Source organism: Nycticebus coucang, chromosome 8, assembly GCF_027406575.1.
Source record: "Nycticebus coucang isolate mNycCou1 chromosome 8, mNycCou1.pri, whole genome shotgun sequence".
Lineage (NCBI taxonomy): Eukaryota > Metazoa > Chordata > Mammalia > Primates > Lorisidae > Nycticebus > Nycticebus coucang.
Window position 1 is genome coordinate 42,392,327 of NC_069787.1, and position 26,912 is coordinate 42,419,238.

The window sequence follows — 26,912 nt, forward strand, 5'->3', positions numbered from 1 at the left end:
GTACATTAATGCAATCATGGGGCACCATACACTGGTTTTATATACCATTTGACATATTTCATCACACTGGTTAACATAGCCTTCCTGGCATTTTCTTAGTTATTGTGTTAAGACATTTATATTCTACATTTAGTAAATTTCACATGTACCCTTGTAAGATGCACCATAGGTGTGGTCCCACTAATTACCCTTCCTCTGCCCATCCTCCCCTCTTTTCCCCTATTCTTAGGTTATAATTGGGTTATAGCTTTCATATGAAAGCTATAAATTAGTTTCATAGAAGGGTTGAGTACATTGGATACTTTTTATTCCATTCTTGAGATACTTTACTAAGAAGAATATGTTCCAGCCCCATCCATGTAAACATGAAAGAGGTAAAGTCTTCATCTTTCTTTAAGGCTGCATAATATTCCATGGTGTATATATACCACAATTTATTAATCCATTCGTGGATCTTTGGGCACTTGGGCTTCTTCCATGACTTAGCAATTATGAATTGGGCTGCAATAAGCATTCTGGTACAAATATCTTTGTTATAATGTGATTTTCTGGTCTTCTGGGCATATACCTAGTAGAGGAATTGTAGGATCGAATGGCAGGTCTATTTTTAGGTCTCTAAGTGTTCTCCAAACATCTTTCCAAAAGGAACGTATTAGTTTGCATTCCTACCAGCAGTGTAGAAGTGTTCCCTTTTCTCCACATCCACGCCAACATCTCTGGTCTTGGGATTTTGTGATATGGGCTAATCTTACTGGAGTTAGATGATATCTCAGAGGCATTTTGATTTGCATTTCTCTTACGATTAAGGATGATGAGCATTTTTTCATATGTCTGTAGGCTGTGTGCCTGTCTTCTTCAGAGAAGTTTTTCTTCAAGTCTCTTGCCCAATCTGAGATAGGATCACTTGTTCTTTTCTTGCTAATACGTTTGAGTTCTCTGTGGATTCTGGTTATTAAGCCTTTGTCAGAGACATAACCTGCAAATATCTTCTCCCATTCTGAGGGCTGTCTGCTTGCTTTTCTTACTGTGTTCTTGGCTGTGCAGAAGCTTTTTAGTTTGATCAAGTCCCAGTAGTGTATTTTTGAAGCTGCTTCAATTGCCTGGGGGGTCTTCCTCATAAAATATTCGCCCAGGCCGATTTCTTCATGAGTTTTCCCTGCACTTTCTTCTAGTATTTTTTTTTGGTAGAGACAGAGTTTCATTTTATCACCCTCAGTAGAGTGCCATGGTGTCACCCTGCTCACAGCAACCTCCAACTTCTGGTCTTAGGCAATTCTCTTGCCTCAGCCTCCCAAGAAGCTGGGACTACAGGCGCCCACCACAACGCCCAGGTATTTTTTTTTTTTTTAATTTTTTTTTTCCGGCTATTTTTTTGTTGCAGTTTGGCTGGGGCTGGGTTTGAACCCGCCACCCTCGGTATATGGGGCCAGCGCCCTGCCCACTGAGCCACAGGTGCTGCCCTCTTCTAGTATTTTTATAGTTTCATCCCTTAAGTTTAAATCTTTAATCCAGTGAGAGTCTATCTTAGTTAATGGTGAAAGGTGTGGGTCCAGTTTCAGTCTAGAAGCCAGATTTTTAAAAGATTCTTACTGAATGACTCCATTTATATGATACTCTTTTTTTTTTTTTGAGACAGAGCCTTGAGCTATATCCCTGGGTAGAGTGCTGTGGCATCACAGCTCACAGCAACCTCAAACTCCCGGGCTTAAGCAAGTCTCTTGCCTCAGCCTCTCAGGTAGCTGGGATTACAGGTGCCCAGTACAACACCCGGCTATTTTTTAGTTGCAGTTGTTATTGTTTGGCAGGCCCGTGCCAGATTCGGACCTGCCAGCTCTGGTGTATGTGGCTGGCACCTTAGCCGCTTGAGCTACAGGCACCACCAAATATTCTGGAAAGGACAAAATGGTACCGGCAGAAGTTAGATCAGTGTTTGCTTAGGACTCGGGGAGAGAAACCAACTACAAAGGGAATGAGGGAATTTTTTGAGGTGATAGCACTATTTTTTGTTTTTGGTAAGGGGAATTTTACAGTTTATGAATTATAAATGTGATTTTAAAGCAATTTTCTTTTAAAAATTATGTTATAGCATTATTAGAATGAAAAGAGGGAGTGCCCCCCCAAATAAATGAATAAATATTACAGGAAAAATATATTAAGAGGGATGCTTACTATTTATAGTTTCGATAATTGACTCATGGAGGAATAAGTTGAAGAATAAGCATAAGGTAATGTAGTATTCAATTGTCACACATTATTTTTCTTTGAACTTCTGGGTATGAGTCTTATACTATTTTGTTTATTATTCTTTTTTTTTTTTTTTTTTTTGTAGAGACAGAGTCTCACTTTATTGCCTTTGGTAGAATGCCGTGGCGTAACCTGGCTCACAGCAACCTCCAACTCCTGGGCTTAGGCTATTCCCTTGCCTCAGCCTCCCGAGTAGCTGGGACTATAGGCGCCCGCCACAATGCTTGACTATTTTTTTGTTGCAGTTTGGCCGGGGCTGGGTTTGAACCCACCACCCTCAGTATATGGGGCCAGTGCCCTGCCCACTGAGCCACAGGTGCCGCTCTTGTTTTCTTATTATCTTTTTTTTTTTTGACACAGAGTCTTCCTCTGTTGCCTTGGATGGAGTGTTGTAGCATCATTGATCACAGCAACCTCAAATTCTTGGGCCTGAGCAATCCTCTTGCCTCAGCCTTCCAGGTAGCTGGGACTGCAGGCATGCACCACCACTTCCTGCTAGCTTTTTTATTTTTAGTAAAGACAGGTCTCACTTTTGCTCAGGCTGATGTCAAACTCTTGAGCTTAAGCAATCCACCTACCTCAGCCTCTCAGAGTGCTAGAATTACAGGACTGAGCTATCATGTCCGGCCTATTTTGTTTATTATCCATTATCTTTGTTTCTATGAAATAGCTTGACTGTTCCTTGTCTGAAATGCTTGGGACAAGAACTGTTTTTGATTTTGGAATTTTGCATATATATATATATATTGCATTATTTAGGGGCTAATACTAAGGTGTAAACACAGAATTCATTTATGTTTCACATACACTTTAGACACATATCCTAAAGGTAATTTTATACAATATTTTAAATAATTTTGTGTATGGGCTTAGTGCCCAGGCTTAGCAGTTAGGGTGCCAGCCACATACACCAAACCTTGAAAAATAATCCCACAGTGATAGTACTATGTCAAACATTTAATATCTGACAGCTGATTTAGTGTTGTATTTGTAATAGTACTCTTTGTTTTATGTTTGTAGAGCTTACCTTTCACATTTATTAGTATGAAAGGAAATTTGAATATTTATGAGTTATATTGAGGGTGGTAGTTGTACATCAAGACTGAGTTTGAGAGCAAAGGACAAAGACCTAGAAAGGCATTTGAATTTGAGTGTCAAGATATATAGTTGAGTGTAGGGGCTCCTTTCACTAGGTCAGGGCTTCTTAAGCTACTATTCCAAAGACTGCCTTTGGTGTTAGCTTTCTTGATAACAAAAATTATTTTCTCATTCAGTTTTTAAATTGGGATTAGAGGGGCCAGGCTTGGTGGTTTATACCTATAATCCCAGCACTCTAGGCAGCTGAGGCGGGTGGATTGCCAGAGCTCACAAGTTTGAGACCAGCTTGAGCTAGAGCGAGACCCCGTCTCTAAAAGATAGACAGACGTTGTGGCAGATGTCGGTAGTCCCAGCTACTTAGAAGGCTGAAGCAAGAGGGGGGAGGAAAAGCAGAAAGAGGGACGGAGGGAGGGGGGTGGGGCCTTGGTGGGTGTCACACTTTATGGGGGCAAGACATGATTGCAAGAGGGACTTTACCTAACAATTGCAATCAGTGTAACGTGGCTTATTGTACCCTCAATGAACCCCCAACAATTAAAAAAATAATAATAAATAAATAAATAAATACCTTTATTAGCCAAAAAAAAAAGAAGGCTGAAGCAAGAGGATTGCTTGAACTCAAGAGTTTGAGGTTGCTGTGAGATAAGATACCACGGTCTACCAAGGGTGACCAAGTGAGATTCTGTCTTAAAAAAAGAAAAAAATTGGGATTAGAAAGGCAGTTTTCTGTTGAAAGAAACTGAAAATCTCATGCCTTAGAGCAGTGTTTTCAGCTTTTTTTATCTCACTTGAACCTATAAACTTTTGCAGCACACTTACATTGATCAAAAATGTTGATCAAAAAAATAGCAAAAACCCCAGTATACGTACTGTGCTTTGAACTTTTTTTTTTTTGATTTTTGTTTTTTGCTTTTGAGACAGGGTAGGGTAGCGTGTGGTGGCATCATAGCTCACAGCAACCTCAAATTCCTGGGCTCAAGCGTTTCTCTCTCTCTCTTTTTTTTTTTTTGAAACAGTTTTTCTATGTCGCCCTCGGTAGGGTGCCGTAGCATCACAGCTCACAGTAACCTCCAATCTTGGGATTGGAGCAATTCTCTTGCCTCAGCCTCCCAAGTAATTGGGATTATAGGCACCACCACAATGTTCAGATATTTTTTTGTTGCAGTTGTCATTGCTGTTTAGCTGGCCCGGGCCAGGTTTGAACCCACCAGCCTTGGTGCATGTGTCCAGCACTGTAACCACTGTACAACAGGGGCTGAGCCTCAAGTGATTCTCTTGCCTCAGCCTCCTAAGTAGCTGGGACCACAGGCACTCGCCATGATGCCTGGCTATTTTTAGAGATGGGGGTCTCATTCTTGCTCAGGCTGGTCTTGAACTCCTGAGCTCAGGTGATCTACCTGTCTCAGCCTCCCAGAGTGCTAGAATTATAGGCGTGAGTCACCATGTCTGTCTTGAACTTCTTTTGAAAATAATTTATTTGTCTCAGCACCTGTGGCTCAAGTGGCTAAGGCGCCAGCCACATACACCTGAGCTGGCGGGTTCGAATCCAGCCCGGACCCGCCAAACAACAATGACTGCTGCAACCAAAAAATAGTCGGGCATTGTGGCAGGAGCATGTGATCCCAGGTACTTGGGAGTGGAGGCAGGAGAATCGCTTGAGCCCAGGAGTTGGAGGTTGCTGTGCGCTGTGATGCCACGCACTCTACCCAGGGTGACAGCTTGAGGCTCTGTCTCAAAAAAAATAATTTATTTAATGATCTTCAAAAATTGTCTCAGCACACTTAAAATCTTCTTATGGCATGCCAGAGAAGTGGCCAGTGGCATGCACACTGGTAGTGGAAAGTCACTGCCTTACAGTTAGGTTCATTTTTACCTGATTATAATTGCTACTGGTTCCCAGTAAAGTGAGAAGCATATCATTTATGCCCTTCCTTCTATCTTCTTCCATCGCCCTCATTGAGACTTGAGAATGAAATCATTTTGGCTTTCTATGGCATTGTCAGAGTAGACAACAATTATGGATGTTTTTATGTTGCAAAGTGTAAGAAAGTGTACTAACATAAAGCGCATGTGATGTTCTCTGAGAAACACTACTCTCTTTTAAATTTTAGGATTACAATATCATGCTGTACCTTTCTCAAAGGATTGACACATTTATTTCTTAGGGGTGAATTTCTAATTTTTTCCAGGGGATGGCTGTTTTGGTGGTGGAAGCTTCACATAAGGCATGGTGCTCCCAAATGGGGATGTAAAAGTGGTGCCAAAAAAGGATTGTGAGACTAGGCATGGTAGCTAATACTTGAAATCCTGCCACTTTGGGAGGCCACAGTGAGGGGAGTTTGAGACCAGCCTGGGTGACATAGTGAAACTGTGTCTCTACTATCAATCAGTAAAAATAAAAAGACTCTGGCTCAGCGCTTGTAGCTCAGCAGCTAGGGCACCAGCCACATACACTGGAGCTGGTGGGTTTGAATCCAGCCCAGGCCTGCCCGACAACAATGAAAACAACAGCAAGAAAAATAGCCAGGCTTTATGGTGGGCGCCTATAGTCCTAGCTACTTGTGAGGCTGAGGCAAGAGAATCTCTTGAGCCCAAGAGTTTGAGGTTGCTGTGAGTGTAATGGCACGGCACTCTCCCAAGGGCAACATAATGAGACTATGTCTCAAAAATAAATAAAAAATGAAAAGACTCTGTGATTTCCTTACAGACCCCTCATTTTAGTAATTCTGCACTGCAGTTTGATGCATACTAATACTGGATACAGTTATCTTTTCTTGAATATTAAAAACTCACCTCTCCCCAGTAAAACTACTTTATATATAACATATTATCAGTGTAGTTATTACAAATGTTTCAGGGAATGTTTCATCTCATACCTGTACTTCCTATCTTCTATTTGTGCCCTTTATTGAGAATATATTATTATAATTGAAAGATAGTAATTTGCACTTCAGTGCTTTAAGGACATTTCATTGTTAAAGTGAGTTTGTCAGGTATTTCCATGTAGGCCTTTTCTCATTTTCCTTGGCATATTTTTACAAACCTATAGAAAAGTGGTAAGTAGAGTACAGAAAACTTTTTTTTCCTGTGCTATTTGGTAGTAAGAAACCTGATGCCCTATCATCCTTCAATGCTTTAGAGCAGTGGTTTTCAACTGGTGTGCTGTGAGAGGATCTTAAGTGTGTTGCAAAAAATATATAATATCATTAATTAAATTATTTTCAAAAGAAGTTCAAAGCACAGTAAGTATATTTTTTTTTCTCATTTTCTGGATCAACATAATTTAAATGTGCTGTGGAATTATTTTTTTATTAAATCATAGCTGTGTACATTAATGCAATCATGGGGTACAATGTGCTGGTTTTATATACAATTTCAAATATTTTCATCAAACTGGTTAACATAGCCTTCACAGCATTTTCTTAATTATTGTGTTAAGACATTTATATTCTACATTTAGTAAATTTCACATGTACCCTTTTGTAAGATAGACTGTAGGTGTGGTCCCACCAATTACCCTTCTTCCACCATCCTTCTCGCTCCCCTCCTTTCCCTCTCCCCTTTCCCCATATTCTTGGGCTATATTTGGTTCATAGCTTTCATATGAAAGCTATAAATTGGTTTCATAGTAGAGCTGAGTACACTGAATACTTTTTCTTCCATTCTTGAGATTCTTTGCTAAGAAGAATATGTTCCAGCTCCATCCATGTAAACATGAAAGAGGTAAAGTCTTCATCTTTCCTTAAGGCTGCATAATATACCGTGGTGTACATATGCTACAATTTATTAATCCATTCATGGGTCGATGGGCACTTGGGATTTTTCTGTGACTTAGCAATTATGAATTGGGCTGCAATAAGCATTCTAGTACAAATATCTTTATTATAATGTGATTTTTGGTCTTCTGGATATATACCTAGTAGAGGAATTGTAGGATTGAATGGCAGGTCTATTTTTAGATCCCTAAGTGTTCTCCAAACATCTTTCCAAAAGGAACGTATTAGTTTGCATTCCCACCAGCAGTGTAGAAGTGTTCCCTTTTCTCCGCATCCATGCCAACATCTCTGTTTTGGGATTTTGTGATGTGGGCTAATCTTATTGGAGTTAGATGATATCTCGAGATTTGCATTTCTCTGATGATTAAGGATGATGAGCATTTTTTCATATGTCTGTAGGCCGTGTGCCTGTCTTGGCTTGTCAAAGATCAAATAATAGTAAGTAGCTGGGTTCATCTCTTGGTTCTCTATTCTGTTCCATACATCTACCTCTCTGTTTTTGTGCCAGTACCATGCTGTTTTGATCACTGTCAATTTATAGTATAGTCTGAGGTCTGATAGTGTGATTCCTTGTGCTTTGTTTTTATTTTTGAGTAATGTCTTGGCCATTTGAAGTTTTTTCTGATTCCATATAAAATGAAGTATTATTTTTTCGAAATCTTTAAAGTATGACAGTGGAGCTTTAATAGGGATTGCATTAAAATTGTATATTGCTGTGAGTGGTAATGGACATTTTAATAATGTTGATTCTTCCCAGCCATGAGCATGGTATGTATTTCCATTTGTTAACATTTTCAGCTATTTCTTTTCTTAGAGTTTCGTAGTTCTCTTTATAAAGTTCTTTCACGTCCTTTGTTAGGTAAACTCCCAAATATTTCATCTTCTTTGACACTACTGTGAATGGAATAGAGTCCTTGACTGTTTTTTTTTTTCAGCATGACTGTTGTTGGTATGTATAAAGGCTACAGATTTATGAGTGTTGATTTTCTAACCTGAGACACTGCTGTAATCCTTGATCACTTCTAAGAGATTTTTTTTTTTTTCTTTGTAGAGACAGAGTCTCACTTTATGGCCCTTGGTAGAGTGCTGTGGCCTCACACAGCTCACAGCAACCTCCAACTCCTGGGCTTAAGCGATTCTCTTGCCTCAGCCTCCTGAGCAGCTGGGACTACTGGCGACTGCACAACGCCCAGCTATTTATTGGTTGCAGTTCAGCTGGGGCCGGGTTTGAACCCACCACCCTTGGTATATGGGGCCGGCGCCTTACCGACTGAGCCACAGGCGCCGCCCAATATTTATTTATTTATTTTTTAGTTCATTTGATTTTTTTTTTTTTTTTGTAGAGACAGAGTCTCACTTTATGGCCCTCGGTAGAGTGCCATGGCATTCCACAGCTCACAGCAACCTCCAACTCCTGGGCTTAAGCGATTCTCTTGCCTCAGCCTCCCGAGTAGCTGGGACTACAGGCGTCTGCCACAACGCCCAGCTATTTTTTGGTTTGCAGTTCACCCAGGGCCGGGTTTGAACCCGCCACCCTCGGTATATGGGACCGGCGCCTTACCGACTGAGCCACAGGCGCCGCCCTCTTTTAAGAGTTTTGTAGTAGAATCCCTGGTGTTTTCCAGATATACAATCATATCATCTGCGAAGAGCGAAAGTTTGATCTCTTCTGACCCTATGTTGGATACCCTTGATCGCCTTTTCTTCTCTAATTGTGATGGCTAAGACTTCCATTATAATGTTGAAGAGCAGTGGAGACAATGGGCAACCTTGCCTGGTTCCTGATCTGAGTGGAAATGATTTCAATTTAACTCCATTCAATATGATATTGGCTGTGGCTTTGCCGTAGATGGCCTCTATCAGTTTAAGAAATGTCCTTTCTATACCAATTTTCTTAAGTGTTCTGGTCATGAAAAGATGCTGGATATTATCAAAAGCTTTTTCCGTATCAATTGAGAGAATCATATGGTCTTTGTTTTGTAATTTGTTTATGTGATTAATTATATTTATAGATTTACGTATATTGAACCAGCCTTGAGACACTGGGATACAACCCACTTGGTCATCGGTATAATTTGTTTGATATGTTGCTGGATTCTGTTTGCTAGGATCTTGTTGAATATTTTTGCATCAATATTCATTAGTGATATTGGTCTATAGTTTTCTTTTCTTGTTGGTTCTTTTCCTGGTGTGGGGATCAAGGTGATGTTTGCTTCATAGAATGTGTTGGATAGTATTCCTTCTTTTTCTATATTTTGGAAAAGGTTGAATAATATAGGTACCAGTTCTTTAAAGGTTTGCTAGAATTCTAATGTGAAGCCATCTGGTCCCAGGCTTTTCTTTTTAGGGAGATTTTGTGTAGTTGATGCTATTTCAGAACTTGATATAGGCCTGGTCAACATTTCCATTTGATTCTGGCTAAGTCTTGGAAGGTGGCATGCTTCCAAGTATTGGTCAATTTCCTTCAGATTTTTATATTTCTGAGACTAGAGTTTCTTGTAATATCTATTAAGGATTTTTTTAATTTCTGAGGAGTCTGTTGTTAGTCTCTGCATCTTTGTCAGGGAGGTGGTATACAAGTTTATCTTGCCTCATTATTGATGATGTTCATTTTGATCACTTGATTTATGTGATGTCCTCTAAGCATCTCCACAAATAGGTTATTCTTTTTTCCTTTGTAATTAATTATTTTGTGGCAGGTACTTTGAAACTGTGTATATTAGGCTCCATGTTTTGAAAAGAATATAAAAAATTTTAGAGACATTTTAAGTTACCACATTATTTTATGTGTGTATTCTTAATTTCATGTATTAATTAATGAATTATTATCCATTATTCTTACCTGTTTTGATGTTCAAATTGTCTCCAGTTAGGCCAGTGAGAGCCCACTTGAAGCTGGTTGCTGGATTGTTTTGACACATCCCTGTGGTTCTTTGAATACTTCCTTGTTTTCTGTTCTAAGACACTCCAAGTTTATCTTTGGGTTTTTTTGTTTTTTTGTAATTAAATAACATTGAGATATATTTTTATACTGTATAATTTTCAGTAGCCACAAAGTTGTACAATCATCAATACTAATTAATTTAAGAACATTTTCATTGCTTCAAAAAGTAAGGCCATCAGCAGTTCCCATTTCTTTTTCACCCTAGCTTCTTGCCACTGTTAACTTACTTTATGTCTGTATGGATCTGCCTATTCTGGACATATCATATAAATAGCATCATACAATATATGGTCTTTTGTGTCTACCTTCCTTCACTCAGCTTGTTTTTAAGGCTCATCCGTATAGTATCATGAGTCACTACAGATGTTCCTCAATCTACAATGAAATGGGATTACGTCTTGATGAGGTAGAGTGCAGTGGGATGATCATAGTTTACTGGAAACTCTAACAGCTAGGTTCAAGTGAGCCTCTTGCCTCAGCTTCCTGAGTAGCTAGGACTCCCAGCTACCACACCTGGATAATTAAAGTAATTTTTTTGGCAAACATTTTTTTGTTACTCAGGCTGGTTTCAAACTCCTGGCCTCAAGTGATCCTCCTGCCTCAGCCTCCCAGAGTTCTGAGTCTCTTACAGCATGAGTCACCACTCTGGGCACAGGTTGAAAATATCTTAAGATTAAAGTGTATTTTTGGGTCAGGCGCAGTGGCTTATGGCTGTAATCCTAGCACTGTGGGAGACTGAAGCGGGTGGATTGCTTGAGTTCATGAGTTGGAGACCAGCCTGAGCAAGAGTGACACCCCGTCTCTACTAAACAAATAGAAAAGTTAGCCAGGTGTTGTGGTGGGTGCCTGTAGTCCCAGCTACTCAGGAGGATCACTTGAACCTAAGAGGTTGAGGTTGCTGTGAGGTATGATGGCAAGAGGATCGCTTGAACCTAAGAGTTTGAGGTTGCTGTGAGCTATGATGCCATGGCACTCTGCTCAAGGTGACAGAGTGAGAATCTGTCTCAAAAATAAATAAAGTGCATTTTTGATATTTTCAACTTAAGTGGGTTTATCTGGCAGTAACCCTATTGTAAGTTGAGGAGCATACTGTATGTGTTTTGTTCTTGCACCATAATAAGGGTGAAAATTGTAAGTTGAACTATTGGTTTTTGTTTTGTTTTGTTTTGAGACAGAGTCTCATTTTGTCACCCTTGGTAGAGTGCTGTGGTATCACAGCTCACAGCAACCTCCAACTTTTGGGCTTAGGCGATTATCTTGCCTCAGCCTCCTGAGTAGCTGGGACTACAGGTGCCCACCACAACACCTGGCTATTTTTTGTTGCAGTTTGGCTAGGGCCGAACCTGCCACTCTCAGTATATGGGGCCGTTGTTCCACTCATTGAGCCACAGGTGCCACCCAAGTTGAATTATTATTAAGTTGGGATCCCTTGTACTTCATTCTTTTGGTTGCTGAATAATATTCTATTGTATGAATATGCCACATTTTGTTTCTTCATTCATCATTTCATGAAAATTGTATGGTTTCCACTTTTTGGCTATTATGGATAATGCTGCTATGAACATTTGTGTAAAAGTCTTTGTGTGGACATAATGTTTTCAGTTCTCTTGGATTCTGAGATTATCTTGTATTTTTTTCTTCCCTAGCCTTAGAATAGCTATTTTTCCAAAGACCCTGGATTCTTTTTAGCACAGAATAGGATTTAGAAGACAGGATCTGGGTGCTTGGTGTATCATTGCTTTTTGATGCTCTCAAGGGGACCGAGCTAGGGGATATGTGGTATATATTTATGTAAATGTGTACGTATATACACACTTACATATAATATATGTACATTTTATTCCTGTGTCTGTATATAGGAGAACCTCTGTAAGTTGACCACCCAAGGGACTCTAATAGAGTTGTCAACATACAGAGGTGTATGTTGAGGTGTTGAGGTGGTCAACATAAATAACTAGGCCTGCTGTACTATTGTGTACATGTGGTTTATGTCTGGTCTATGAAAATTAGGTCAACTTAATGTCATTGTAGGAAGGTGGTCAACTACAAAGGTTCCACTATATATCGAAAACCCTAAAATCACACCAGTACCCCCAATTCCAGTGCAGCACAAAAGGATTCATTCTAAGTTTTCTCCTTTTTTATATTTGTAATTCTTTCCTCTGACTTAGAAACTGCCTCCCATTATTCTTGGTTACTGATTTGATCAATGCCATTGTTAGTAATCGGTCTCCCACCTCTGCTGCAACCCTGTCCCTTGTGCAGATTCCTTTCTCACCCATCCTGGGCTCTGACCCTCTATACCTGGCTGCCCTTCTGCATGAACACCATTCTTGTAAAAAAAATTTTGATTGTGGCCTCCCGCAGTGGCTCATGCCTGTAATCCTAGCACTTGGGAGGCTGAGGCTGGTAACTGGCCTGAGCTCACAGATTGGAGACCAGCCTGCGAAAGGGCAAGACCTCATCTCTAAAAATAGTCAGGCAGTGTGGCGAGCACCTGTAGTTACAGCTACTTGGGAGGCTGAGGCAAGAGAATTCCTTGAGCCTAAGAGTTTGAGGTTGCTATGAGCTATAACACCACAGCACTCTACCAAGGGTGACAAAGTGAGACTCTGTCTCAAAAAAATTTTTTTTAATTGTTATTATTATTTCTTTATTTTTTATTGTTTAGTATTCATTGAGGGTACAAAGAATTAGATTATACTGATTGCATTTTTTTGGTAAATTCCCTCTTATAATTGTTTCCCACCCCCAAGAGGTATGACCCTCCAAGCCCCTGCCTCCTCCCCTCTCCCTCATTCCCTCATCCCCCCCATGCTCTTTTTTTTTTGTAGAGACAGAGTCTCACTTTATCGCCCTCAGTAGAGTGCTGTGGCGTCACACAGCTCACAGCAACCTCCAACTCCTGGGCTTAGGCGATTCTCTTGCCTCAGCCTCCCAAGAAGCTGGGACTACAGGCACTTGCCACAACGCCCAGCTATTTTTTTGTTGCAGTTTGGCCGGGGCTGGGTTTGAACCTGCCACCCTCAGTATATGGGGCCGGCGCCCTACTCACTGGGCCACAGGTGCCACCAACCATGTTCTTTTTTATTTGAAACAGAGTCTCACTCTGTCACCCTCAGTAGAGTGCTATGGCATTATAGCTCACAGCAACCTCAAACTCTTAGGTTCAAGCATTCCTCTTGCCTCAGAACTCCCGAGTAGCTGGGACTACAGGCTCCTGCTATAATGCTAGGCTATTTTTAGAAATGTGGTCTCTCTCTGGCTCAGGCTGGTCTCAAACTTGTGAATTCAAGCAATCCATAGGACTCAGCCTTATAGAGAGCTATGATTACAGGCGTGAACCACTGTGCCCAGCTTAGGTTATTATGAATATATAATGTTGTATCTATTTATAGGGGCACCTGAGGTTTTGATAAAGGCATACAATGTGTATTAATCAAGTCAGGGTAATTGGTGTACTTGTCACTGCCAGTATTTATTGTTTTTCTGTGTTGGGAATATTGGGTATTTTAAAGTATACCATATTTTGACTTATTGTTGATAATAGTCACTTTTCTTTTTTTTTTTTTTGAGACAGATTCTCACTATGTCGCCCTCAGTAGTGTGCTGTGGTGTCATAGCTCACAGCAACCTCAAACTCTTGGGCTTAAGTGATTCTCTTTCCTCAGCCTCCCAAGTAGCTGAGACTACAGGTGCCTGCCACAATGCCTAGCTATTTTTTTGTTGCAGTTGTCATTGTTGTTTAGCAGGCCTGGGCCGGTTTCAAACCTACCAGCCTTGGTGTATGTAGCCAGCGCCCTAACCCCTGAGCTATGGGCACCGAGCCTATAGTCACTTTTCTTACGCTGTCAAAATAAATATCCTTCTCAAGTCTGCTTAGTCTCTAATTCTCCATACCAGGTTGACCCCCATGTGGATTCCCTCCTATATCATTCGGTTTACTGTATCTCACTAGACCACCTCTCCAAAACGATGCCATCTATCTGTTTGAGCTCTCAATCCTGTCACTAGGTCAACCTCTACATGAATGCCCTTCTATTCCTACTTGTGTGCCTATATACCCTATTCCAGGCTACTTCTCCATGGAGACCCCTCATTTCCTGGCTCTGGTATCTTGTGCCAAGTGGTTCCATACTATTGACGACTTCTTCAACCTACTCTGGCTCTGATGCTATGCACCAGGCTGTCCCTGTATGCTTCCTGGGCTCTGTTACCCCAAACCAGGTCACTCTCACACACATACAGTTTCCTTGCCACATTTAGACTCCAGTAGCCTCATAGTAGGCCACCCATTGCACTTAGATGTCTGCCTTACCTTTTTTTTTTTTTAATTTTTAGAGACAGAGTCTCACTCTTTTATCCCAGGCTAGAATGCCATGATACCGTTATATCTCACAGCAACCTTAAATTCCTGGGCTCAAGTGATCCTCTTGCCTCAGCCTCCTGAGTAAGCATGTGCCACCACAACTGGCTTATTTTTCTATTTTTAGTACAGATGGAGTCTTGCTCTTGCTCTTTTTGAACTCTGAAGCTAAGCAATCCACCCACCTCAGCCTCCCAGAGTGCTAGGACTATAGATGTGAGTCACCTCCCCTGGCTGAGTCTACATAACCTAGCAAGAGCTCTGATAGCTCCCTCTGGCTAATGTGGCTCTCCTCTCCTCTTAGCAGAGAGGCCTACCATGTTCTGCTTTAGGATTGAGTTGCTTAGGAAGGGAAGAGGAAGAAGTTCTTCACTTTTTTCTTGAGCTGTTTTTTTTTTTTCTTTGCGACTTCCTTTACATTTCGTCTTATTGCCTTTGAGTAGTTAACACTGACCCCTAATTTCCATCTCACAAATTTTTACACTTAAATGTTGTTTTGATTTTTCTTTTGCATGTATATGTTTTCAACAAGATGGATTGATTATGATTTTCATAAGTAGATAAGTATTTTTCTCTAATCTACTAGGAAAAAGTGTTACCAAACCAAGAGGAAATTACTAAGTAAGTAAAAGTTACAGAATGTCTGAGGCTTAGTTAGGTACTAGGAGAGTTGTGTCCTAGCATGACTCCACCCAATTCCAGGGCTACTAATCAAATATGCACCATTTCTGTAGGGGGAGGATCTGTCTGGGAAGTAATTCTGTTGTTCAGCATTAGAACTCTCCCTTATGATTTGTTGTTGCCATCATTCTTTAATGTCAAAATCATCAGCTTTTAAATTAAGTACATCTAATAAGTGCCTCTCAGAAAATTAATTTTTCTTGTTTACTTAAAAATATTTAGAATAGGCTCAGCATCTATAGCTCAGTGGGCGAGGGTGGTGGCCACATACACTGGGGCTGGTGGGTTCAAACCCGGCCTGGGTCTGCCAAACAACAATGACAACTGCAACAAAAAAATACTTGAGTGTTGTGGTGGCACCTGTAGTCCCAGCTACTTTGGAGGCTGAGGTAAAAGAATTGCTTAAGCCCAAAAGTTTGAGGTTGCTGTGAGCTATGATGCCACAGCACTCTACCGAGGGTAACATAGTGAGACACTGTCTCAAAAAAAAAATTTTTTTTAGAATAGAAATTCAAGCGTAACAAAGCACTATTGGTTAAATTGATCACATGGTACCCCAATTTAATAATTATATCCTTTTATTGTTCATTAATTATTCTGTGTGTAATATTAAGTATATTAATGTAATGCATTAAATTTAATATATTACATTTAATTTTGTAAACATTAGAATGAGTCAAATTGATAATAGATTTATATGTGAATAAGACATGAATGTCTCTGTATATCACTGTGTTCTAAGTGATTTTGTATATCAGATCAAGATATAAATAGCAAGAAAATGTATATCAAAGTGAAGTTTTTAGATGATTACATAGGGATTTAAGAAACAGGAGTAGATAAATAAAAATATACTACTGTTGTAAATACCTTTCAGGTGTTTCTGCCCAGTTTTCCTTCATAGTCAGATGCTTTGGGAGCTGGTACTGTTGGGGGAACCCCTTGTGGTCATGGCACCGTCACCATCGGAGTCTTCAGAGACTGTATTGGCACTTGTTAAGTGAGTATATTTGGTTCCTGTTGGTGATATTTGCAGCACTTTCTTATCTCTAGTATGTGTACCCAAACATGATTACATTGATCCACACAACTGCCCTGCCAGAACATAGTGCTTATTATAGCACCATTTAATGTATGAGAAAATTGATTCATGCTCCATGAGGGCTGGAATCGTGTTTTTGTTGTTCTAAGTGACAAGCACATTCATTTATTATATGAAGTTGGCCCTTGATAAATGTTAATTGCATGAATGGTCAGTGTTTAGTCAAAGGTGTACATAGCTAGTGAATGGTAGAGCCTATCTTCTGCCTCAAGCCCCGTTTATTCTTTTAGTATACCATTCCACATTACATATTTCAATTTGTCTTTTTTGTTCCTTGAAATGAGTTTACTGTTTATAGAAATAAATAAATTATCCTTTTGGATATATACTGTGTGTATAGATGCTGCATGGTTATGGAGTAGGGCCTTTAATTTCTGTGTCCTTTGTTTTACATGTTTGTCCTGCTCCAGCTGTATTTCTCCATTAAAGTACTTCAGTGATTTCCGACCTTATTTCACTATTCATGATAGTGAATTTAAAGAATATACTACCCGTACTCAAGCTCCGTGAGTAAACAGAATAACTTCTATTAACCCGGTATTACTTTTATAACCAAAGTTATGTAGAATTATTTTTATTAATAAAAGTTTAATTTCAGTTTTGAACATAGGTAGATAGATTTTATAAAAGGAATGTTTGAGGAGCTGCTAGTAATGATTTCAGATTTCAAGAGTTAGTACCTTATTCTCTTTGAGCGATTTTATTTATAAATGGAAGCTATGTTGTTGTAAATAGCCATTAGACTATACTTTCAATTCTCCTTTTAAGAAAAATCTTTTCAATCTGTATACTTTTACCTTTTAGCTTCTGCTCTTATGCTCACCTTCTTTTCATAGCTAGGTTTCTAGAACAACAAAAATCTCTGATTGCTCCTCAGTTACCTACAGGTTGTCTTCTTCATTTCTCCGAAATTTAATGTTCCCAAAGTCATCAAGATCCTTCTCACTGGCTGACTCAGTGGGCACATTATTGCCCTATTTTTCCCACCTATCTTTCTTGTAACATTTATGCTGTTGACCTTAAATATATTTTAATCCTGATACCCTCTGTCTAGGCTGTCTGGTGGTGTATCTCAGTCTCCTTTGCAGACTTCTTTGCTCTGCTAATCCCTTAAATGTTGGTATTCTCCAGTATCGTGTTCTGGGTTCTGATTTCAGACTGATAATTCTTTCTGTACTATCTTATCTGTACCCATGGCTTTTGTTAACACCCTGTACTAATGACTGAAATCTGTCTTCCTAGCCTGAATCTCTGTGAGATCCAGACCTCTCTAACCAGGAGTGTGTGTGCCCCGCGTGTGAGCATGCACACTGCCACTCAGACATCTTACTGGATCTGAAACTAAACGTGTTCAAACTGAACTTTTTCTGCCTCCCTCTTTTCTCCCCTAAGATTATACTTCTTTCTTTTTCTTTTTTTTTTTTTTTTATGAATGGCATTAGTTCCTATTTAGCTACCAGAAGCCTAAGTTTTCATAAATTTTTCCTTAATGTGCCCCACTTCAAATTTTTAAAAAGTCTATCAAGCCGGGCGCGGTGGCTCACGCCTGTAATCCCAGCACTGTGGGAGGCTGAGGAGGGAGGATTGCTTGAGCTCAGGAGTTCAAGGCTTGTCTGAGCAAGAGTGAGACCCCGACTCATGGAAAAAAATGGAAAAACCCAGCCGGGTGCCGTGGCGAGCGCCTATAATCCCAGCGGCTTCGGAGGCTGAGGCAGCAGGATGCCCACAGCCGGAGTCTGAGGTTGCAGTGAAATACGATGCCATTGCCCTCTGCTCAGGGCATAGGGTAGAACTCTGTCTCGACAAGAAAAAAAAAATAAAAATAAAAAGTCTATCAATTTGGCTTCCTAAAACATTTCTTTGCTTTTTTCTTTTTATTGAGACAGTCTCACTCTGTTACCCAGGCTAGAGTGTGGTGGCATTAGCCTTGCTCACAGCAACCTCAAACTCCTGGGTTCAAGTGATCATCTTGTCTTACTCAGCCTTCTGAGTAGTGGGACTATGGGCACCCAAGACAACGCCTGGCTAATTTTTCTATTTTTAGTAGAGGTGGGGTTTCACTCTTACTCAGTCTGATCTCAAACCCCTGAGCTCAGTCTTCCTGCCTTAGTCTCAGTCTCCCAGAGTGCTAGCATTACAAGTGTGAGCCACTGCACCCATCCCCTAAAATACACACACACATAATTTTTTTTTTTTTTTTGAGACAGTATTACTCTGTTGAGTGGGCTAGAGTGCCAGGGCCTCAGCCTAGCTCACAACAACCTCAGACTCTTGGGTTCAAACAGTCCTCCTGTCTCAGCCTCCCAAGTAGCTAGGACTATAGGCATTAAATTATTTCTTATACTATTTGTTATATTCTTTCCATACCTCCCTTCCCAGTCTTACTATCTGTACTCTTTCTCATATCCCACTGTTGCTTTTCTTCTAACCCCTAACTGCTCCTCTCCTTGTAGAGTATCTTCTAAATTTCCCCCAGAACAATCTTTGTAATAAGCACATACCTTTCATGTGGCATTCATCCACATAGTTACGTAGTAGTTTCCCTTTGCCTATAAAACCCAACCTCTTAGCATATCAGTTTTGTACTTAATGATCTGGGCAGCATCTCCCCATTTACTCTCATTCTTTTTATCTTTCCTGCTTTGTTCTTCTGGAATGCTGAACTGTGTATAGTTCTGCAGAGACCATAACCTTGCTTTATTGCTTTGCCACATACTCTTTGTTTTCCTATATTGCCCCTATCCACTTGGCAAAAACTATTCATCTTTCATGTCTTCATGTAAATGTCACCTCTTTGGTGAGGCTGTATCCTTTAATCCCCTGGTAGACATAGGTTCTTTTTTGAGTCTCATTTTGTTGCCCCATGCTAGGGTACTGTGGCATCATAGCTCACAGCAACCTCAAACTCCTGGGTTCAAGTGATCCACTTGCCTCATCCTGGGACTACAGGTACTTGCCATAATGCCTGCCTAATTTTTTCTATTTTTGGGGTGGGTCTCACTCTTGTTCAGGCTGGTCTTGAACTCTTGAGCTCAAGTGATTCACCTGCCTCAGCCTCCCAGAGTGCTGGAATTACAGGTGTGAGCCAACATGCTCAGCCGACATAGGTTCTTTTTGACTTGTGCATTTTACACCACCTTCACTGTCTTCTAATTTCTGGCATTATAACTGGTTATGAATACCCTTCTTTCTTTATGGTATTGAATGGACCACGTCTTTTCTTCTTTATTCCTAGTGGAATAAATAATAAATCCTAATGGCAGGATTGAATATGTTGCCCAGAATGTAGTTGATACATAATATGTTGAATAAAGGAAAAAGATAGTGTATATATTGTTCACTGAAAAGAAATTATAAGCTATTCTTCACTGATTTGACATTCTTTTTCTCATATCGTTTTCATATAGGCCTTCAGTCATATTAGGAGTAACCAATCCGTTTTTTGCTAAAACCCTCCAGCACTGGCCACACATTATTCGAATTGGAGACCTTAAACCTGCAGGTAAACTATAAACTTGGTGTTCTGTTTTTAGTGTGTCGTGTTGCTGAGCAGGTGTATTTATTCCCCTTTGTTTTCATCATTTGGTTAGTTTTTTTTTAAAGCATAGCTGTGTACATTAATGCGATCATGGGGCACCATACACTGGTTTTATAAATTATTGACACATTTTCGTAACACTGGTTAACATAGCCTTCCTGGCATTTTCTTAATTATTGTGTTAAGACATTTACATTCTACATTTACTCAGTTTCACATATACCCTTGTAAGATGCACCGCAGGTGTAATCCCACCAATCACCCACCCTCAGCCTACCTTCCCCCTCCCTCCCCTCAATCCCCTCCCTTTACTCCTTCCCCCTATTCTTAGGTTATAACTGGGTTATAGCTTTCATGTGAAAGCCATAAATTAGTTTCATAGTAGGGCTGAGTACATTGGATACTTTTTCTTCCATTCTTGATACTTTACTAAGAAGAATATGTTCCAGCTCCATCCATGTAAACATGAAAGAGGTAAAGTCTCCATCTTTCTTTAAGGCTGCACAATATTCCATGGTGTACATATACCACAATGTATTTATCCATTCATGGATCGATGGGCACTTGGGCTTTTTCTATGACTTAGCAATTATGAATTGGGCTGCAATAAACCTTCTGGTATAAGTATCTTTGTTATGATGTGATTTTTGGTCTTCTGGGTATATGCCTAGTAGAGGAATTACAGGATTGAATGGCAGATTTATTTTTAGATCTCTAAGGGTTCTCCAAACATCTTTCCAAAAGGAATGTATTAATTTGCATTCCTACCAGCAGTGTAGAAGTGTTACTTTTCTCCACATCTCTGGTCTTGGGATTTTGTGATATGGGCTAATCTAACTGGAGTTAGATGATATCTCAAAGTAGTTTTGATTTGCATTTCTCTGATGATTAAATATGATGATCATTTTTTCATATGTCTGTAGGCCGTGCGCCTGTCTTCTTCAGAGAAGTTTCTTTTCAAGTCCCTTGCCCAACCGTGATGGGATCACTTGTTCATTTCTTGCTTATACATTTGAGTTCTCTGTGGAATCTGGTTATTAAACCTTGGTCAGAGACATAACCTACAAATATCTTCTCAGATTCTGATGGCTGTTTGCCTGCTTTACTTACTATGTTCTTGACTGTGCAGAAGCTTTTTAGTTTGATCAGGTCCCAGTAGTATATTTTTGAAGCTGCTTCAATTGACCAGGGGGTCCTCCTCATAAAATACTTGCCCAGACTGATTTCTTCAAGGGTTTTCCCTGCACTCTCTTCTAGTATTTTTATAGTTTCATGTCTTAAGTTTAAATCTTTAATCCAGTGAGAGTCTATCTTAGTTAATGGTGAAAGGTGTGGGTCCAGTTTGAGTCTTGTACACGTTGCCAGCCAGTTCACCCAGCACCATTTGTTAAATAGGGAATCTTTTCTCCACTGAATGTTTTTAATTGGCTTGTCAAAGATCGTAAGTAGCTGGATTCATCTCTTGGTTCTCTATTCTGTTCCAGACATCTACTTCTCTGTTTTTGTGCCAGTACCATGCTGTTTTGATCACTATCGATTTATAGTATAGTTTGAGGTCTGGTAGTGTGATTCCTCCTGCTTTGTTTTTATTCCTGAGTGATGTCTTGGCTATTCGAGTTTTTTTCTGATTCCATATAAAACAAAGTATTATTTTTTCAAGATCTTTAAAATATGACAGTGGAGCTTTAATAGGGATTGCATTAAAATTGTATATTGCTTTGGGTATTATGAACATTTTAACAATGTTGATTCTTCCCAGCTATGTGCATGGTATGTTTTTCCATTTGTTAACATTTTCAGCTATTTCTTTTCTTAGAGTTTCATAGTTCTCTTTATAGAGATCTTTCACATCCTTTTTAGATAAACTCCCAAATATTTCATCTTCTTTGCCACTACTGTGAATGGAATAGAGTCCTTAACTGTTTTTTCAGCTTGACTATTGTTGGTATATATAAAGGCTACCGATTTATGAATGTTGATTTTGTAACCTGAGACACTGCTGTATTCCTTGATCACTTATAAGAGTTTTGTAGTATAATCCCTGGTATTTTCCAGATATACAGTCATATCATCTGCGAAGAGTGAAAGTTTGATCTCTTCTGACCCTATATGGATACCCTTGATTGCCTTTTCTTCCCTAATTGCAGTGGCTAAAGCTTCCATTACAATGTTAAAGTGCAGTGGAGACAATGGGCAGCCTTGTCTGGTTCCTGATCTGAGTGGAAATGATTTCAATTTAACTCCATTCAATACGATATTGGCTGTGGGTTTGCTGTAGATGGCCTCTATCAATTTAAGAAATGTCCCTTCTATACCCATTTTCTTAAGTGTTCTGATCATGAAGGGATCCTGGATATTATCAAAAGCTTTTTCTGCATCAATTGAGAGAATCATATGGTCTTTGTTTCTTAATTTGTTTATATGCTGAATTGTACTTATAAATTTACGTATATTGAACCAGCCTTGAGACCCTGGGATAAAACCGACTTGGTCATGATGTATAATTTGTTTGATGTGTTGCTGGATTCTGTATGTTAGGATCTTGTTGAATATTTTTGCATCTATATTCATTAGTGATATTGATCTATAATTTTCTTTTCTGTTGGGTCTTTTCCTGGTTTGGGGATCAAGGTGATGTTTGCTTCATAGAATGTGTTGGCTAGTCTTCCTTCTTTTTCTACATTTTGGAACAGGTTGAGTAATATAGGTACTAATTCCTCTTTAAAGGTTTGATAGAATTCTGACGTGAAGCCATCTGGTCCCGGGCTTTTCTTTTTAGGGAGGTTTTGTATGGTTGATGCTATTTCAGAACTTGACATGGGCCTGTTCAACATTTCCACTTGATTCTGGCTAAGTCTTGGAAGGTGACTTGCTTCCAAGTATTGGTCAATTTCCTTAAGATTTTCATATTTCCGAGAATAAAGTTTCTTGTAATATTCATTAAGGATTTTTTGAATTTCTGGGGAGTCTGTTATAATTTCATTTTTGTCGTTTCTGATTGATGAGATTAGAGATTTTACTCTCTTTTTCCTGGTTAGGTTAGCCAAAGGTTTATCTATTTTATTGACCTTTTCAAAAAACCAACTTTTTGATTTATTGATCTGTTGTATTATTCTTTTGTTTTCAATTTTATTTAATTCTCTAATTTTGGTTATTTCTTTTCTTTACTGGGTTTGGGGTTGGAATGTTCTTCCTTTTTCATTTGCTTGAGATATCCCATTAAGTTGTTAACTTCCTCTCTTTCTGTTCTCTTGAGGAAGGCTTGCAGTGCTATAAATTTCCCTCTTAGTACTGCCTTTGTGGTATCCCAGAGGATCTGATAATTCATGTCTTCATTGTCGTTTTGTTCCAAAAATTTGGCAGTTTTCTTCTTAATCTCATCTCTGAACCAGCTATCATTCAGCATAAGGTTATTTAACTTCCATGTTTTAGTATGAGTATGCAGATTCCTGTTGTTACTGAGTTCAACTTTTCTTCCATGGTGGTCCGAGAAGATGCAACGAATAATTTCTATTCCTTTAAATTTACTGAGGTTAGACTTGTGACCTAAGATGTGATCGATTTTGGGGTATGTTCCGTGGGCTGATGAGAAGTATGTGTATTCAGTTTTGTTGGGATGAAATGTTCTGTAGATGTCTGCTAAATGCAAATGTTGGATGGTTAGGTTTAAATCTAAAATTTCTTTGCTCTGCTTCTTCTTGGAGGATCTATCCAACACTGCCAAAGGAGTGTTGAAATCTCCAACTATTATGAAGCTGGAGGAAATCAAGTTGCTCATGTCTGTTAGAGTTTCTCTTATAAATAGAGGTGCATTCTGGTTGGGTGCAAAGATATTAATAATTGAAATCTCATCAATTGAGTATTACCTTTAACAAATATGAAGTGACCATTCTTATCCTTCCTTAACTTTTGTTGGTTTAAAGCCTATTGTATCTGTAAATAGAATTGCAACACCTGCTTTTTTCTGATTACCGTTTGCCTGAAATATGGATGACCATTCTTTCACCCTGAGTCTTTATTTGTCTTTTAAGGTAAGATGAGACTCTTGTATGCAGAAAATATCTGGCCTGAGTTTTTGTATCCAGTCAGCTAACCTGTGCCTGTTTAGAGGACAATTTAAGCCGTTCACATTAATGGAGAATATTGATAAGTCTGGTAAAATTTTGGGTATCGAGTTTTTCGAAAGTCCAGTGGACATTTTTAATCCTTTCGCCACTGTGGAAGTTGGAGTTTGATCAAAAGTTTCTGAGTGAGTTTACTTTTGTGGTAGAGGATTGGGCTGGTCATTATGGAGGATAGGTCTGAGAATATCCCAAAGAGCTGGTTTGGTTATGGCAAATTTCTTCAACATATGAATGTCATTAAAGTATTTAATTTCTCCATCATAAATGAAACTGAGTTTAGGTGGATACAGGATCCAGGATTGAAAGTTATTTTGCTTTAAGAGATTAAAAGTCGATGACCACCCTCTTCTGGCTTAAAAAGTTTCAGCAGAGAGATCTGCAGTAATTCTAATATTCTTCCCTTTGTAGGTAATGGATTTCTTACATGTGGCTACTTTCAGAATGTTCTCCTTCATATTAACTTTAGTGAAGTTAATTATGATATGCCTGGAGGATGTCTTATTTGGGTTGAGTCGTGCTGGGGTTCTGAAACTGTCTGCTATGTGAATTTCAGAATCTCTTGGCATGTCTGGAAAATTCTCTTTCATAATTTCATGGAGAAGGGCCTCTTTTCCTTGCGAGGCCACTTCATCACTTTCAGGGATTCCAATGAGGTGGATATTAGCCTTCTTTGAATTATCCCAGAGCTCTCTGAGAGAATGATCCATTTTGCTCTCCATTTCTCTTCCTCTTTGAGAGTTCGGGAGCATTCAAAGACTTTGTCTTCAGTGTCAGAAATCCTTTCTTCTGCTTGCTCCACTCTGTTACTGAGGGATTCTAGTGTATTTTTCAGATCTTTGAGGGCTGCAAATTCTTGCTTCAGTGCATCAAAATCTGTGGTGGTTTTGTCTTTAAATTCTTTAAATTCTTGACACAACTTTTGAATTTCTCCTCGAATTTCTAATTCCGACTTTTGAATTGCTGCTCGAATTTCTATGTCCAAATTTTCCTCCGTTTTATTAATCTTGTTTGCAATTCAAATTTTGAATTCAATTTCTGACATCTCAGCCAGCTGTTTATGAATGGGATCTTCAGTTACATCTACCATATCTTTCCTTGGGGGGTTGATTTATTCTGGTTATTCATGTTACCAGAGTTTTTCCACTGATTCTGCCCCATGATTGGGTACACCGTTTGATTTTTGCCCTGGAGCTTTGTTGAGGACCCGTACAGCGCTATGGCCTGAGAAACTGGGGACCTGTTTGGTGTGGTGGGGCTAAATGGTTCTGTCTTGTTTTCAGCTGGTTTCTGTTCGACCCTAGTGAAACTGAGTTGAAGTCTCAGCTGTGGAGAAATACCATCAATTAAGTCACCCTGCCCCCCACAGGCAACAATTGGAAAAGGAAAATCAAACCTTCCTACAACCACACACCCCAGGCACCACCTGAATAGTACTTGGGCAATTGGCTCAGTTCAAAAGGTCCAAATCAATTGTCTCAGTCAGCACCTGTCTCAGGTGGAAGAGTTTAAAAGGTCTCTGTCAACTGGATCGCAGGGGTCTGGTGACTACTCAGATATGGCTTGCTCCAGTGCTGTGTGGAGTCAGGAGGACCCACCCAGCAAATAGATCAGTCTGGGAAGGTTGATGCCTCCTTCCCATCTTGCACCTGTGTCACACCCAGTCACTAATAGTCCCGCGGGGCTTTGACCCAGCTACCTGTAGTGAACAGATGCTCCAGGGGTTTGCACCTGCCTGAATCACAAGGAAATCTATTTCTGCTCAGCCAGGCTGCTGCGCTCTGCCTGTATCTAGCAGGGAGAGGTGAGGCCTGACAACCTCGGGCGCTTTATGGAGGCTGGGGGTATTCACTCAGTTCCAGCCCCACCCCGATTGATGTTACTGACAGAACAAAACAGAAAAACTTTGCAGGAATTTGTTTCTGTCCCTGCTGAATTTCCCTGCAGAAGAGAAGCTGTTTTGAGTTCCCAGAGCCTGCGCCTTAGGCCCTGTCTTTGCTCCTACAGGTTTGTATTTGATTACCTGTCACTTCTAGCCTCCTGTCTTTCTTTGTCTACAGGCTGACCATCCCCTGAGGGTCGGGTGTGTGTTAGGCTCAGTAAAGCCGTCCTCTGGGTCAGTCCTGCCTTGGGAACTTCCCGGCTCTGTGCGTGCATTTCTAGTCCCTGCGCTCCACCCAGGCTGGTACCGCCTCAGGCAAACCCTTTACTCACGGGGCCTGCGTTTCCGTCCCAGATCTGTTCTGTGGTAGTTGCCACCTGAGTAGATCACTGGCCCCCTCTGGTTGCCCAGGGAGACAGGGAGTGTGGCTTTGGAATATCCAGGAGTGAGCCCTATTGTTGCCAAAAGACGGCTGTTGCTCTGCACCTTGGGGCATTGCCGCTCCGGTGTGGTTCCCTCTCAGCCGACCGTCCTCTCTTCACTCCTGTGCATGAGTCAGCACTGAGCAGCTGCAGTTTAGGCCCTGTCTACACCCCTCAAGAAATCACCCAAGGGGCAGTGCCTGTGGCTCACAGAGTATGGCACCGGCCCCATATACTGGGGGTGGTGGGTTCAAGCCCAGCCCCAGCCAAAACTGCAAAAAAAAAAAAGAAATCACCCAAGAATCTGGACTCCTGGGGGACAGGCCTCCAGACCTCAGAGTGAGAGTGGAGGGGAGTGCTGGGAGCTCAGATTTGCGGGTAGAGGATATTTACGGTTTTATACAGTTTTATGCCTCGCAGGAGAATGCCGTGGCACCCTAGTAGGGGAGGTAGGTCCAGTTTTTAGAGGGTCTTTCCCATGGAGTGTAGTAGGAGGACGTTTGAACTCTGCTCGTTTGTTTGTGGGGCACTCAGAGCCGTTCTCATGGGGGAGGGGACTCCCGTCCACTTGGTGGTGGATTTTGTACCTTTTGTTTGTATCCTTGGGGTGGCAGCTCACCTCAGCGGGGTTGATGTGCGTTCTTCAACCTTCTCTCTTGGTGCAGCTCTAATCCACCAGGTTACTTGCCAAATTTCTGTCCTTTAACTCTCCTTCTGGATGGGAGCCTCGGTGGAAAG

General features: G+C 40.3%; 1 protein-coding gene across 1 annotated transcript in view; it reads left to right on the forward strand.

Moving 5' to 3' along the window:
• The window catches only part of DENND6A (DENN domain containing 6A), an 89,405-nt gene that overhangs the window by 43,269 nt on the left and 19,224 nt on the right, over window positions 1-26,912 (forward strand). The window contains exons 10-12 of the mRNA XM_053600041.1: window positions 15,987-16,109; window positions 16,622-16,717; window positions 19,619-19,713. Coding sequence (XP_053456016.1) covers window positions 15,987-16,109; window positions 16,622-16,717; window positions 19,619-19,713 — 314 coding nt within the window. The remainder of the gene's footprint in view (window positions 1-15,986; window positions 16,110-16,621; window positions 16,718-19,618; window positions 19,714-26,912) is intronic.